Raw genomic sequence first — 17,937 nt, forward strand, 5'->3', positions numbered from 1 at the left:
CTTCGAAATAAAATACTTTGCACAAAATATATTTTTTAAATGTAATTCCTTTGGTCATCTTACGCAATAAGTAGGGTACAAGTTTCATATCTTTATCTTCAACCTTCTTTCTGTAGGCCTGATTACAATATCAGTTCAAATATTATTTTGCCTGTAAACCCTCAAAGAACAACCAATATTTTTCAATTCTTTATGTTGTCAGGAAATTTGCTTAGTTAACTCTAATGAAAAAGTGTTTTCAAGGTAGAAAATTGAAAACACTTTCCTACTATCTGACTGTCCGCACGATATATCCCAAACAAACTGACCTATAGACTACACATTTTTAGAAACACTGGGTTCAATGATGGTGTATGCCGCTCTGTGGGATTTTTCTGGGCATTAACACATATTGTTACATTTGCCTTATGGAGTAACACTTATGGCACAAAGAAATAACAGAAGAAATTAACTTGTAAAGGAAGAGAGTATAAATATATTAGATTTAAAAATGTAACATTTTTAGCATGGATTAATTATTGCGTTTTAGTACCTTCTCTACTTCACCGAAACTTATAATTTCAACAATGCTTTTACATATATTTTAATGAACTAACTTTTTTCTAGTATACATAGACAAGAACAAGTTCTATGATGGTAAAGTTCCTATCAAGAAATTAGGCTAAGTTTCACTGAATGCTGCCACAATTTCTCTTTTATCTACCGCGAGATGTAGTAATCTTGTTCTGCATGATTTTCTGCTTGTCTATCTTTCCAAAGGCTTGAGAGTGAATTGAAATAGCAATTTTATAAGCAACCACAGCAAAGCCTGTACCACAACTCAAGCTGTACTCCTAACTTGTAATGTATTAAGACTCAGAAGAGGGGTAGTGTAATCCATTTTTCAGCAAGATGTAACTGTGTGAAGACGTGTGAGAAGAGGACTGTGCCTTTAATTATGTTTGGTTACAGGGTGGAGAAAACTAGTCTTCCACCTTATGCAAGGAACTGTATCAAGTGTTACCAGGCTTCTACTAAATATGACTAAGTAATGTATGAATATGTTATATATTAAATACTAATGTAAAATCGGTGAAAAATAACATTTAATTGACAAGCAAATAATGTCAACTAGTTAGGTTAAACAGTTTAATATCTAAAATATTTGCCCTACATCAAAGCTTTCAGCATAGTACAGTATCCTGGCCTTGTTTTTAGCACCACATTATTTCAGTATACTAATTTATTGATTACGATAGTTAATATCTTCCTATTTTAAAGTATATTAACACATAATCTAACTAACAAATTCAATCAATACATTGAAAAATACAACAACCAATACGGGTATTTTTTATTTTGTGATGCTCTTTCTAATATTATTAAGGCAAATAAGATTTCCTTATTTACTTTATTTCCATATGCAGTGAGAGCGTGATAATTACAAATTCTTACGGCGTTGATAAGAAGGAAATGCACGATATATACACGATATCGTCTGTTAAGTATACGTATTTTCTGTTCAACTGACATTTACAGCTACAAAAACGTAACTGTTAACACTTTGAATAGTTTTTTAGTACCGGGAGAGCTACGCGTTATAATATTTTCTCTCTGTTCCTCCTGCTGCAAGGAGTGATAATAGACATTATGACGTAATCATCCCGGAACACTTTGTATTTATTTAAAAACGACTTCAAAATGTTACCTTCCTTTAGAAGAAAAATTTTAATTCTTTAAGATGATGGTATAAGTAGCATTATAAATCCAATTTTAATTTTTTTTTACTTTAAGACCTTAAGTTATTAAAATAACAATAAACTTTCCAGTTTGCATAAAATTCCTCTAAATCAATGAATCGTTTGTAAATAATCTTCGGAAAGTATATTAGAAACTTTTGAGGGCACAAAGAGATTTCTTTTAAATTTATATGAGGATTCAGTATCTGTAATGCATCAATTTTCCTTCCTTGCCGAGGTTTAAAAGAAATATTAGAAATATCCATTCCAGTGCAGTCAAAAAAAGGGGATTTCACGTAAGGTCGTCGTTTTGAAAAGTAAAACTGAAGATGTATTATTATTTTATATGTTGGATTGCCATAGGTCTAACGGAACAATAATCGTCACTTTTGGCATCCTAATAATATAATAGTAACATCATTAAACATTGTGAAAATTCCATAATTGGGTAAATATTCATTACAAAATCTTTGTATTAACTTCTTTGTAAAGCGTTCGTTATTGGATTCGTAAACTTGGTTTCGTTAGAATTATTCTAATAAACTAGTAAACTTACAACGGTTCAATCGTATACGTATATAACCTCAAACAGCCACTTTCTTGATATCTAAAACCTATCGAAACATAACTAAGAAATAATGTTACTTGGATCCTCTTGACAATATTATTAAAATATACAATTATGATTAATCTTGATAATAAGCTTAATAATATTCCGAATGACCATCATCTTGAACAGCGTTATTGCTTAAGACTAGCTTACAAACTTAACCCTTAAACTTTATAAAAAAATAATAAGTGCAAAGTTTAGTCTGATATAAATAATTATAATGTAAGTACCAGAAAGTGTCAGTGATTGTAAAACAGTGCAATGGTAGTGTTAAACTGTTTGGGACTTAATGAGACAGTGGGATGAACAGCAGATAACCATAGATTCTGGCCTAACATGTTTACCTGTAGCACTACTCTAGGGACAGTTTCTGTCGATCCTACCCTAGTATGACAATTTCTCTTTAAAAAGCCGTTACCAACAATACAAGCTACTCATCAGAATATTGCTATAACTAAAGAGACTTGTTAGTATCTTTCTAATAGACTTATACAGTGATAAGTTATAATCTATACATCTGGTAAAAAACTATGAACTGGCATAAAATATGGTTTAAGTTTTTAATTGAGGAATTAAAACTGTAGTAAACTTAACAATGTAAACATGACATCAATATCCTATTATTCTTTGAGACGAGTTTTAACAACGACTCAACTTGTAAACTTAAAAAAATGTATTACTAATGAGAGAATGAAAATAAACTATTATTGATTCTAGTAATCAATCAAACTGCCTACCGCAGTTTGTATCCAGCAGGGAGAGCTTAATTACATCTGGGCCGTAAAACATGAAATATGCAACCGCAATACAGCACAGAGACGTTTTTATTGGTACATATTGACATCATAGCATTTCCCATGGTAAAATAGAGTATCGGTTATTGTACTATCGTATTTAAGAAATAAATTACTACATTTCAATATTCAGCCAGTCGTATTTCGTTGTTGGGTTATGTATTAATACAAGGTTAAATGTCTTATTTTTTTAGTTTTGCATTTTACATTATATTTACAATATTACATCATAACGCTATCAATAGAAAACATAATTTTCTTTACTAAGCAAGCTTGAAGCATGGCTTTTATTGTCTTCTGAGTTTAAAAATTTGCATGCTAACAATAAAATAAAGTATGTTTCTTGCTAATTAACATATGAATGGATATTTGCTTTTATTTCTGTATTTTAGTTGTTCTATCACATAAATACTAGTAACCAATTGAGTAAAAAATTGTGTAAGTTTGTTTGAATATTCCAACAATATATAAGTATATGTTATAATAACATACACACACAAAAAACATGTGTTTGTGTGTGTGTAGTTGTATATGTTAGTAGTGTGTATATAATAGTATCGCTATGATCCTTCACTCATTTGTTGGTTGACAACTGGAAAATATATATACATATCTGAATTTATTTTGAAAAATTAATATTATACAAATCTTATACTTTTGGATGAGTATTAAGAAAACCCAGGTTGTTTATTTATAAAGTTTGAATTTGTTTCCAGCGCAAATACATAATTGTTTAGTTTTCTTTAAGAATTATATTGCCCTCATTATATACCACTCTCTTAAGAATGTAATTTTATTTAACTTCATAACTACAAACGCGATTAGTCTTTAATGAGAAATATAAATTGATCCTTTCCGTCAGTATAATATTCTTTTAATTTCACTAAGATTAAAAATATGCACCCTTGCTTCAGTGTAACTGCTCTTTTTTTCTAAGATTTAAATTTTTAAATATCAAACCACTTTCATGAGATCGTAACTCTTTCTCACCGCATGTTGCGTGATAATAAAGGCGTTATAAACACATATTTATATACATAAGTTATACAGTAGCGATACGTTACGTGCGCATCATGTTGTGTTGTATCACCTATTTTTTGCATTGAGACAGTTTACAACTTGGACTAAGTGTTAAACATTCTAATATACTTTCTATAATAATTCTTTTATAAACATATTTCGTTTTGGTAGCTAGTAAAATTTTGCTATTTGCTATATTTATTATATATTGAAATTTTAAGTGAACGTATTTGTAAAGTTTATCTAAAAATACAATTAAAAAAAAATGCTAAAAACGCAGAAATCATTGCGTAATGGATGAAACAATAGGCAACAGAAACTCAGTCTATAACGCCAAAGGGAGAACAATGGTTCGGAGATGTTTGCACAAGGAACAGATGTTTCAAGTTACACAACAAAAACTTATCGACTGAGTAAACTCTTGTCCATTGCTGTTCCATCTTACCAGATTGGGTTTAATTACTCTCTTTTGTAAAAATTACACTCTAATACTTGTGCATAATATTTTTTCAGTTTAATGCATGAAACGTTGTGAATTTTCACAAACTGTAATTATGGTAAAACATACAATTACAACATATACCAGTTTTAGTTCTTAACACTTTCGTTAAATTTAAAAGTTTAATAGTACCGCAGCGTAGTAATTTATATAAAAATTTGATGTTAATATAATTAAAAGGATTGAGTACTCCAAACCATTTGTCGTGTAACAGGCTTCACTAAAGTTGTATGAACAATTTCAAGTACTCTATGTAGCTTAGTATATATTTAGGCTATAAATGTCACTATGTTAATTGTTAACATGGCATATGATTACACTTAGTATTTTTACGAAAATTACTGAGTGCAATTCTGTAAAACAATAATATTTTTGGAAACAATATCAGCATTTGGTTAAATATATCTTTGCTATCAACAAAAGAGATTAGTACGCAAATCACTAACAATATTTATTTATACAATTATATACCCAACAGGGCTAAAATGTATAATCTTCAAAACAATGAATAAGTAAAAAATATAATTTAGTTAACAAACATACAGAAAATGGTAAAATATGAGCAAATACAACAATAGAATAGTTAAATATAAAAATAAGCAACAGTAATAAATTTGTGGTGTGTAATAAGAAATATACAACGACAAATTGGTAAAAAGAATGAACGGATAACTACAGTATATGCAAAAAGAAGAATATTTAACCATCAACATGCAAGAGAGGATAAATAATCAGATATATGCGTAAACAACATTTTTGTGACTGTTACTATTTTTAAAATTTCAGCTATTTAAAGATGAAAAGGTGAGACTTTTGAAAAAGATTTTTTGTAATTTGTTTCATTAGGTCAAGAGTAAAACTCCAACAACCGACGCTGTTTATAAGGAATCTGATCTGAACCACATTTAAAGAAGACAAAACATAGGAGTAAATGAACATACTATTATATACACGAAACGTAAATATACTGGGAAATCTTTCACAACAGAACATAGTTTCAAGACAAAACATGTAATAAATTGTCAAGAAAAAGTACTTGTGAAATTACTGTATCTAAGGGTAAGAAAACTATAAAAATAATTAAGAACAAAGAAAACTTCAACAAATAGGATAGTATGAAATTGTTGGAGCCTGCTTCTATAAGTGGGAAACCTGTGATATAAAAGCCTCTCATAGTAAAAAAAATTACAAACCGGCCTGGACACATCTAGGAAACCAAATTATAAATAATAAAATGGAATTTTAAGTTCAAATTTGATGTGCTTTCTTTATTATGGGAAAGGGTATTCCGATCTCAAAATATTTTAATAAAATATCAAATAAGTCGGAGAATGAAACATTTGTAATACTACTGAAATATATAAATTTTTGAGCAACATTCTACAAAATGTTAACAAATAGCACCGTCATTTTAATTAAAATTTGATCCAATTTTGGCTTGAGTGGAAAAATACTAATTCAGTAGTAATCTCAGTAAAAGCACTTATAAAGAAATACATGTTTTAGCCCTATAAAAACGTTGAATAAGAAATAAACATTATTAAATAAAATATTATTTCAGTATTCGTTTTTTAAGAATCTCAGCAGTTAAATAACATTTCCAATGTGTTTTTCAGGGTTAGTGTCTGAAGAAGCTTTTCTGGCTCAGAATTTTTAACCTATTTCCAGCAATTTTTAATCTCCTTCTGATCAGTATTTTAATCCTGCAGTAGCTTTTGTATTGTTTCCTAATCAAGAAAAGTGTAATGATCTTATCGACAAGTATAATTATTCTACGTTTCATTTCACCCGTTGTCATCTCAGGGCGTTCTTCCACTTTAGCCAAAACTTAACTACTTCCTGCTATTGTATTTTCGGTTCCGTTATTCTGTTAGGAGCATAATACTATATTTGTCAAATTGCTCATTTCTGGAATAGCAGCAAAGTAAAAACAAAATATACAGTTTTTAGGTATTACATACTTATTTCTGCACATATGGGTGGTTGATCTGTATGACATTTTTTCTTTTTTTCTTCAAGGTACGTGTTTGTCAAATTTTATCGATTTAGGACATCAGAAAGATTAAAAATAAACACGTAGTCCTTCTAGGGTTGCACCCTTAGTCCAATCTCTATGGTTGGTTGATATTTTCAAGAAAGGCTTTAGTTTAATCTATTTAAGATATGGAACGTGCGTGTGGCAAAACTGTATATGTGAATATTATATAATTTGTGTGTTATGTAATGTCCCCTATGAAAGTAAAATAAAATTACAGTATGATAAAGTGTAACCTTGTATTTCTTATACATTTTAAAGCTAAATTCCAGTTAACAAAAATAAAAGCGCGAAATTGGTTACAAATATATTCAATAACCAAAATTGTGTTTTGTATACGAGTATATGCAGTATGCATATGGATTACGATGGATAAAAATAAGTTTCCACCAGAAATTTAAGTTTAAGGTCACACCGACTATGCTACTATTGTTTGGTGTTTTAGTTATACAATACTTAATATTATTGAATATTTCATAATAATTTTATATTCTAGTTTTAACATTAAATACCATATGAAAGAGTTAAACTACATCATCTATACGTTTGCCCTAAATTATAGTGGTAAATTCAAATAAAAACTATAAATAAAATCACGAAATTTAATGCCAATCTATACTATAATTTTGCTTGCTATAAATTCAGTATTACTATAGATGGAAAGGAAGTGTAGCTTCTACATGCTTTTAAACTTAGGCTCACTCCGACTTTGTTTCACCTCTGTGTTGACTTGCACATATAAACACTACATTCACATAACAACGTTACAGAGTGCCCAGGGATAGTAACAAAGGGCTGCAGAGTGGACAGGACAAACTAAATCTCATTGACACCAACGCAGAGTTGGTTACCTAGCCCTTTGTTATTGTTCTATTATATAGACACTGTATTTGTATGTATATATATAAATAATATTTCCACTTACCAACATTAAAACACATCTAGAGACAAGAAGCAAAGATTTACAATGGTACCAGTAGTAAGACCAACTACTCAAAATATAATTCTCATAAATATAACGTTTTTGTTTACTTTTGGATAGCTCTTTATCAGTGTTTTAGTACAATCTGGGTTAGTAGTTTATTAGAAAAGGAAGTTTATAGTTTATATTCAAAAATTTATTTCCAAATAATTAATTTAAAATAGTCAGTTATTTTTCTCTAGAATTACTGGATTAAAAAAATATAGTTCCTTAAATGTTTTTAACATTTTATTTCAATTTATTTTGATTTACATATTCTGATTGTGATTATTATCTCATCGACCATTTATTTACCGAATAATCGAAGGTAATCTACAGTGAAATCTAGACACAGTTAGCTCAGAGTAATCAACATTATGGTAAGTATCAAACAACGCAATATATTAGGAAGACATGTTTCCATAGTTTATAACTACATAAGTGTAGATTTAGAATAGTCAGACTACGAAAAATCAAGTTTCAGATATTTTTGAATACAAACAATTTCTTGGATTAGAATACATACTTTTTGAGGTGTCAAAAATACTGACCCCTCCGGTCACTTATACAAAAGATCTCTAATCTACACTCATAGAACAAGAATTAAACAATATTATAATGATGAAATAATGATTTATTGCAGTAGGTATTGTCAAAATTTACAACAACAAAAAAGGTCATTTTTCTGGGAATTCCGACCGCACTTTCAAGTGTCATGGCCGACGATAGCAATAAAAATAAATAGTTATTTCTAGTGTCTATAGTAGCCGACTATAAGAAATAGATGATGGTATATATATATATATATATATATATATATATATATATATATATATATACATGAGAAAGTCTCCCCATAAAAACGTATAACAGTTTCTCTTCAAACATTTTGAGATATTAATTTTTGACTTATCGTGCTGCTAATATCTTTCTTATTGTAATATAATTATGAATCTTATAAGAAAATTATCCCTGATAAATGTTGTTAGTCCATGATGACAATAATATTACATGTAAATCATGAAATTTTGATCTATATAAACATTTCTTTTCCTTTCAATTTTTTTTACATTTTCAAAGGTTTCTACAATAAAAACAGTGTAATTTTTGAAATAAATTAATATCAGTAACATTTTAATACCCCTTATGTGTAGTGTAACATATTTTTAATATACTTCTATATAATTTACGAAGTACATGCTATGAATAGACGTGAAATCGTTATTTAAAATAATGCATACACTAAAAAAACTGAATCCTCTTAATGAAACTGTATTGCGTATATCCAGTGCCAATTATTTGTATAAATAAGGACTGTCCTTATACTATTTTAATCATTACTATAGGCTTAGGTAATGTAATAGTGTTTCTTAATTTGCCCGTATAAATTACGTATATCTTATATATTTACTGACATTTTGAGTTGCATTAGAATATATTTTTGTTTATAACCTTCATCTAAATGTAATATATTGTTAAATCATTTATCAGGTTTTTCCACACCTCAAAAATCCAATTATTTCTGCTATGTCACTCTGTAATATACTGGAATATGGAGAAATTGACGGGTATAAGATGAAGTTGATGGAGCATCAGCCTCCGAGCGCTCTTCATATTGTTGCTTGTATAATGGAGGGTTTCTTTCCCTATCCTGTAATCAAACCCTCTCAAAGGCGAAAAATATCTGTAATGTCCACATACGGCTATAACTGACCTTAACTGTTGTCATTATATTAAATTTGTGTTTTTGCGTAGGTCTGATAACAAACTTTTTCTTCTCGTAACAGGAAAGCTATCTATTTTAAAAACGCATTAGAATCTTTTTGAACCAAATATTATGAGACGTTAATTAAACCATAATGGATTAATATACAAAATCATTCCTTTTTCACGAAAAAGTATCTTTAGGCAAAGAATTCACTTGCCCATATACTATGTCCATATACTAAATTATAAACACACATAGTAACTACCACATGTTTATGATTTATTCATTTTTGGCTGAGATAGCATAATTTATAAATATATAATTTTTGTATTTGATAATATAATGTTTATTATTAAACGGGTTTATATTACAACTATCTTTTCTTACAAAATAAAGAGGCATTGGTGATATGATGATATTTTTTTAATTTAATGTTACAAAAACATAAAACATTTCATACTGAATTGCCTATTTTAAATAAGAAAATACACGTATGATGCACACATAGAAACAAGCTTTTTTTAGTAAACTAGCACACATGTTTTAATTCACTTATTTTGTAAACGACTCAGTCAATTTTAACTAATGTACAGTCTTTTAAGCATTGTATTATACATATTATTAAAATTATATATTTGCTTGACAGAGTGGCAAAGTTGAGCTGACAAGAAGCAACACGGATTAGTTATTAATTATTCTAATATTGTACATGTCTTATGATAAGTGAGCTAAATATTTAACAAGTCTAATAGTTATATGACAATTAATGATTCCTTTACACACTATACAGACAAATTTCAATCATGACATGCAGAGCTTATTTGTATATGTACATAATTTGATTTCAAAAATTACCATTCCAATAACAATTTTTACAAATTTTACCCATTTACACAAATTTTTAGGTTATGATACATAACAAAGCTAGTAACAACCGCCCTAAAATGCTCAAAGAAAATTTAATTTGGTAAATAAATTTATATTATAAAAATTATACATATTATACATACCAGCTAAGCTAGTTGGCCAGTTTGGCACTCATTTCGATCCAATATGGTATTTTGATTTATACTTTAGTCTCCTATTCTTCAAAAATTCACAACTCTTTTATTTAAGGATCTTTGTAATAAATCAACAGATTTCCGGAATACTCATTGCATTTATTACACTTTCCAATATTTTCTTTAATTTTACAAGAAGTAAATTATTAATGTTTATGTACTTACTGAATTTTAATCCTTGGTCCGTTATCAAACATTTCTTCAGCTGTCCACTAAAACGTTTCACGCTGTTAAATAAACTATATCATTTGTGATAGTGCAATTGTAACAGCTATTTTTAAAAAATAATGTCTATTAAAAGCGTATATCAGTGCTTTTCTAAATCTCCATTGGTAATTGTGCTAAATCTCTATTTGTATAGAACATTTTCTAAACGCCGAGCTGGAAACACTTCTTTATAAATACTTGATGTTAAGGGACAAGAGACGGCGAGACCAGGTGGTTGCTACTCTCACGGTAGTGGGTATAAACAGTTTACCTTTCTTGTAAAGGGTTTGACAAAGCTTTGTGTGCGGTCTTGTTCATGAGAGTTAGATTTCATTAGTCTGGAGAATTCCTTCTTTTGAAAGCTTTAGAGGTCGTGTATCTACTGTAAGGTGGATTAAATATAATATGTCAATGGTTTCAGAACTAACGTGTATATTAGTGAGTATTATTAGAATCTCTGCAATAATATATATTTTAATATATACACCATGAAAATACAATTTTGAAATAAAATATTAGGCATGACATTTGTTACATAAAGATGTATTTCCCTTAGTCATCTTACGTATTAAGCAGTATACAAATTTCATATCTTTATCTTCAAATTTCTTTCCGTATGTCTAGTTACAATATGAGTTCAAATATAATTTTGCCTATAAATCCTAGAAGAACGTTACATACATATAAAATACAAGGTTTTTCTTTTATACAGATTTTGTTGTATTTTACAGCATCAGCCAGAAACTATCTCCTTAGATGGATTATTGTTAGGAATTGTAGTATGGATTAGACAAAACTAAAACTTTTTCATTCAATCATTTTCTTCTAATTATTTCTTACTGCATAACTAATACGATTTTGATACTCTAAATCAAATATATAGTAAAATATATCTAGATAGCTAGATATGTGTATAACTAAACTATAATTTACCCGCAGCTTTACTCGCAATTCCTCTGCATTAAATTGCAACTAACATTCCATATAATTTATTGATTGTTCCACCGATTTTACTAACACTGGAAGTATTTAAGACCAATGTGAGGAAAACCCAAACTCAAAGTTCTAGGTTTTCTTAGTAAAATAGTTCGTGATACAACGTGATGGATTGAAAACTGAACGCAATTTCATTCGGGGATATTATAACATAAAAAAAATTCCTTCGGTGCTTTAGGTTTACTTTTTACTTCCATTTGCAAAACCAGTCGCTTTGCATGCAATTTCGTAGACTTTGCACGTATGAGCACTTTTGGTTCATGTTATTTATATTTCTGACACCATTGTTGAGTTTGCATGTTGCCAGAATCAAGAAAATCTGTATCAAATGGAGTATGTTTATATTCATTTTAATTTACTTCAATCTTAGTATTTATGCTCCATACCTAACTTAGTATTATTGTCTCGTTAGCCGATCAAGAAAGTATATAAACACACTTATGACAAAAGACAACTAAGAGGGGTTTATAACACTCTTTACATTATAGAATATGCAAGAGATTAACATTGACTTTTATATCTGCAGTTCAGTATTGGCTTAATACACTGCATGCTTCATAATTGCTATATTTCTGGATTCTTTATACTTTCTTACTCTGTGCACAACAGCGATTACAGAATAATGTTGAAATAATAAGGCGTTTTTACTATCAAATCTACTCTATGATTTCACATTAAAAACGTAAACAATTTTATGTTTTAACTGTTAAACTAAATATTTTGTGCTATTGTACAACAATATTTACACAGAACAGTTTATTATATTTAACAGGTTCCTTAAATTATTGTTCCACAACTTTAGAGAACATTATGGATTTCTGCTATTTAAAGATCAGTGGAGTGTAGCCAAGAGGGATTTTCGAAATAAGAATAGTCATACCAGGAATGTAAATTTCAGTACAATCGGTTAAATAGTTAAATATGAAAGCAAAGCAGAAAAACAACAGCCCATTTTTATTATTTTTATCATAATATTATTAGGATTTGTTAATAAACTAAGTATAAACGTGTTAGATTATAACATGTGACATTTTTATCATAGACGAAAGGGAATAACTGTATGAAGTGATGACATTAAGAGATTTCGTATTTACAATCAATTTACAAATGAACGTGTCAGTTAACTGTAACTGAATAAACATATATGAGAAGTTTCTGTGACTTTGAATATGTCTGATTACAGGACGGAGGAAAATAATGCTCCAATTTATGCAAATAACTTTATGAAGTCTCCCAGTCTCCTACTTCATCAATACGGAAGTTTATATATTTACAATGTGTGAAACTAATGTATGTAAACTGTAAACTGCAACTATGTGAGCACATTTCAGAAGGTTCGGTGCCTTTGAATATGTCTCATTGAAGGGGGAAGGAAACTAATCCATCACATTATTCAAGTAACTGTATGAAGTGGTGCCAGGCTTCTACTCCATCACTATTAGACGTTTTATATTTACAGTCAATGAAATGATAGTGCCAGTAAGCTGTAACTATATGATGGCTTACATCTAAGTATTAATGTATTTTAGCATTAACATTTTACTTTCGTACGCGACTGTATACCGTTGAAAATTAGTGTAAATGTACAAATAAATTATACTATGTTTTACATTGCAAAACGAAGATAAGTAAGGCCATAATTAAACAGGTATCGTAGGACAGTTTCAAAGTCAGTGAGATGTATACAGTTCTCAAAACCGTCTTTAAACTAAAGGGATATGATTACAACTAAACCTGGGGAGTCCTCTATCCCACCTTTACCTTGTAATGATACAGATCAGTTTAGTCTGCTCACTTTCCCACTTTTAACCTATAAATACACACACTTAAGTGGGTAGGGTTGATTCAATGTGGTGTAGTAACATGTCACCTTCCTCTTAATGCAGCGTATTGATGTTGGCCGGGAAACCCTACATCGTGATTCCAGTACCGTCCAAAACATTATGTGTAAAAATGTATGACTAAATATATTATACCTCCAGTGCTTTGAGAAATTGACAGGATTCTAGATATAATTAATTGAGCTGCTCAGCTGTAATAAGTGTAAAGCATTACGAATTTTATAAAGCTCGTGCACAAATAATAATGTTATACTATCAAGATAGAAAGAGAGATATATATAGTAGAATTTTTAAACCTCTTACAATTGAAACGTACAACCTTGACATTGCTTAACTACTCATACATTATTGCTATTATGCAAGTAAAACTCTATTTATCCAAACCATACATTCAACCAACTATTAATATCATCCTATGAGTTTCTAATTATGTAATGAGTTATAATAATACACAATATTAACTTGCTTACAAGTTATATCGTTATGTTTATTATATTAAAAACCATTTTTCAAAAATTCTTCAATTGCGCACGTTAAGTGTTGAAATGATTTACCTATTATTCTGGTTTAGCATTTTTATAATAAATTAAATTATAAATTTAGGGACATTCGTATAATATATATTATATAATATTGTTTCATTAATGCTATATCATTTGGTGTTTTTATTTATAAAAATTGTTTCCTGGTTCACCAAACTTGATCAAAGCCTATTAATCAAGGTGCTGGACCAATTTTATTTCCATCTGTCGGTATGTCTGTCAACACGATATTCTGAGAAGAAACTTTTCTATAGACTTGAAATTTTTCTTCATTCCTGTATTAGCAACATCGAGTTTCATAATGGTTAACGTAACTCCACGGGATTTGGCTGAGGGTTAGAAAACGTATTACATTAGTCGTATAGTTAATATCAATGGAAGAATTTCTGGGAAACGAATTTTTAACAAGCTGAATACAATTGTTTGATGTAATAAAATTAAATAAACTGCTATTTAAAATATTTGAAATTTGCATGCAACACTAGTGAAGCGTGTTACGTGACACGTGGTGTGGCGTAACTGTACTTTGTACATAATAAGAATCTTGCAACATTGGGTATAACTCATGAAGAGTAGTGATTCATCGTGGTACGTATGAAACCAATTACTGCTATTCATTTATTTGTATATTCAAGCGAAAAAATACTAAGCAATTCAATACACCGTATCAAGTTTTCCACCGCATCTAATCTTATCATTACTATTTATTTCAAATTGTACATTAACTATAGTCGTGAGTAGAGTAAAGGAAGTACCTGTTCTTTAAAACAATTTTAATTTACGACAATGTTCAAGATGCTGCAAGTTATCTCAGCATTTGGATCATTTGAAAGTTTACCCTGTAATTGTAGATGCTTGTAACGACGCAAAGAGCATAGTTGGCGTCCTCTTTAGCTAAACAATTTTCAAAGCAGCTGCTACAAGAGTGTGTTCTCATGTAACTCCGTCAGAGAATATTTACTCGTATTTAAATAGAAAATATCTTATTTAAATCTACTCATAATAGGTGCTACTCATAATCCACTCTATCCGGTGCTATAATAATTTGATTAATTATGAATTAAAATTTATGTTGAATGTTCTATAGGGTTTATTTTTTTATTTATGTTATGTAACTAGTTTTTAAAATTTTAAATTATTTTGAACTTTTATTATTTAACTTGATTTAAATTTATTTATATTCCATAAATTCTGTAACTTTGGGTATATTACCAATAATGGCGTTAGGTCATGTACAGTATTATAAGACAGATATTGGTTTCTTTATAGTTATAAACCTACATAAGTATAACCACAAACTTTCTTAAGACTATATATTACAAGATTTTTTTAAACCCTTTAACAATGTGCACTTTGATATAATTAAATTTTATCGTTAATTAATCATTACAAAATAGTACATTTTAATTACTTCGACCTTGCTTTTATGATTTGACTTCTCTTTTACTATACTACTATTTCAAACTGAATAGTAAAAAACTTTTTTGTTGTACCTGCTGGCTTGTTCTGACAGTAGAAACAAGTCTTAATACCTATATATAATATATAAATAGACATATAATATAGTTATTCCCTTACAAAAATATATACATGTTAAATAAGTTTAAGTTTTGGATAGATATTTAACTACAAATTATTTATTTTAAAAATAAATATTTAAATAAATTTGTAATATGAACTCGTGTTACAAAGAAATTAAATAGAATTTACGGATACTTAACGTAAGAAGCCAAAACATTTATTTCAAGTAGATTTGCAATGATTTGTTTGGTTATAAACAAATTGTTTAACTAATCATCTGTAGCTAACAGCTTAGAGAGCGCAACTTATATGTTTAAAATTAGGTTAATAAATTATGCTTTTCTTTCAGTACATTTAAGGGAAAAAACGCCCCAATCCGTTGAGTCCCAGAAAGTCAACATCCAATATTGAAAATTCCCCAGAGAGTGCCTCTAGATTGACTGGTCAAGTCATCATTCCAGCCCCAACTATGACGTAATTGGTTTACTAATCCTTTAATTAACGATTAAATTATGTTGTTACTGATACTATACGGTTACTGTGTACATATCATAAGAGTATAATAATAGTATCAACTTATTTTATTGCAGTTTATAATTATATATTTGGTGATAATTAAGGAAATTTATAAATTGAGATGGACACCAACGTGAGAAGAAACATTATCATATACTGCCACCCTGTATGAGCCAATACGTTAACCTATTTAGTCTATTTGTATCATTGTTTGTATGATATCGAGCACGACCACTTTAAAGGTATGACTGCGAAAGCCGGCTGCATCAAACGTTAATTTTTTAGTTGAGAACCATCACACGTTTTGATATATTTGTTTCTCCAAGTTTGGGCAAGCATACATTTTGAAAAATTGCCTTTTGTATTATAATGAAAATCGTAAAACAGTTAATTTCTGGTAAATTTGGTATAAAATACTGAGTTATCTGTTACATGTGCCACTTTTTTATAGTTAAATATGTCTAGAGTTTGACATATTAATCCTTAATAGTTCTTGAGATAATAGTTTTTTTTGTTTTTATACAAAACACATGTTACGACCAATTTTTTATTACCTTACATCACATTTTAGGATTATGGTACTTTGATTAATGGGAATAAAATAATAAATAACTCGATTAAGATAGAAAGATTGCAATTAAATCCATGTAAAACACGAAGAATTACAAAACAAGCCAACATGCAACAAATTTGTGATACAACATTTTTAACCGTCAAAGAGCACACTGGGGTCCTCAGAACCCCACATCAATTTAGTTTTCATGTTTCCCAGTTTAAGTGTCCCATGGGAAATTTTGACACCCATGTCATTTTTATTTTGCATCACAAGGGTTGAACCCACCACTGGCCTACTTACTTGCCTGCTGTCTGATGAGAAATAAATAACTTTAAGGTTGTGTTTTTTCCTCATTTTCTGCATAATTTTACATATCCCAACTAATTTTTTATTAGTAAAGCTATCCTCAGCCTAATGCATTAAAACTGTATCCTTGATAAATTGAGGCCAACATTAATTACTCAAAGTTTTAAAACACATTTGAGAAAATGGTTTCATTTCTCCATAACGTTAAATATACTGTAGGTTACTGAACTACTGTACATTACCTTGAAACCAATAATATAATATATTAATCCCAACATAGGTCCTATCATGATATGTCCACAATATCCTATGTTCATTTATTTGCTCGAAAACCAGTGACTACAGTTGAGTCAAATGAGCATATCTTTTACTCACTTTTACAATTTAATTAAGGATTCTGCCTAATTTTATTTCCTTTAAGATCGTAAATTGTTCTTCAACTTTTGCAAACTGTAACTATTTCATCATAAAAATACCGACTCCTGGAATTCCGGCATTCGTTTTCTGCATAGTTTTTTACTAGATAGCTGTAGTACCTTCTTTTTTTGAAGTTTATTTTTGACGATGGAAGGATTTTGAAAGAAACAGGATTTTCCGGACATTTTCCATCGTTCAGTGAAAGAAAAATCAGTAAACACTACGTTTCAAGATGTGCAACCTGATTTCTTCTTCGTGAAGTTGACACAGAACATGGTGGTTTTTATTCCTGACCTAGGCGTGCCACAACGCTTTGGTATGATTTGTTTATTTTAACCGAGTTTGTAATTATGTATTAGGTTAGTTATTTACCTGTAGTACCTTGCCAAACAGAGAGTCTTACTGACTGTTGGGTATTTTCAATTTTACCAATACCCGATTTAAAAATATCTTCGTAAGAATACAGAAACATTTTCAGTTTCTTTATTTATAGTAGTGCCCTTTTATTTCATTCGAATAAAATTAATTCTTGATACGTGACTAGAAAATAGATCCGACCCAGTTAAGTTAATTACTCATTAGATCTATAAACCCAGGTAAGTCGAGCGCACAAATATCCTAGCCCCGTT

General features: G+C 29.3%; 1 protein-coding gene across 2 annotated transcripts in view; it reads left to right on the top strand.

Annotated features, from left to right (window-relative positions):
* Positions 1–16,938, top strand: part of LOC124362329 — a 50,272-nt gene extending 33,334 nt beyond the window's left edge. Inside the window, exon 5 of one of the 2 annotated variants that reach the window (XM_046816744.1) lies at positions 15,863–16,938. In XM_046816744.1, the coding sequence (XP_046672700.1) occupies positions 15,863–15,924 (62 nt within the window). In that variant the 3' untranslated portion in view covers positions 15,925–16,938. Of the gene's footprint in view, positions 1–951; positions 1,047–15,862 lie in introns of those variants that run through there. The other variant, XM_046816741.1, reaches the window with a different exon arrangement.
* Positions 16,939–17,937: the final 999 nt, after the last annotated feature.

This window comes from Homalodisca vitripennis, chromosome 5 (genome assembly GCF_021130785.1).
Source record: "Homalodisca vitripennis isolate AUS2020 chromosome 5, UT_GWSS_2.1, whole genome shotgun sequence".
NCBI classification, from domain to species: Eukaryota; Metazoa; Arthropoda; class Insecta; order Hemiptera; family Cicadellidae; genus Homalodisca; species Homalodisca vitripennis.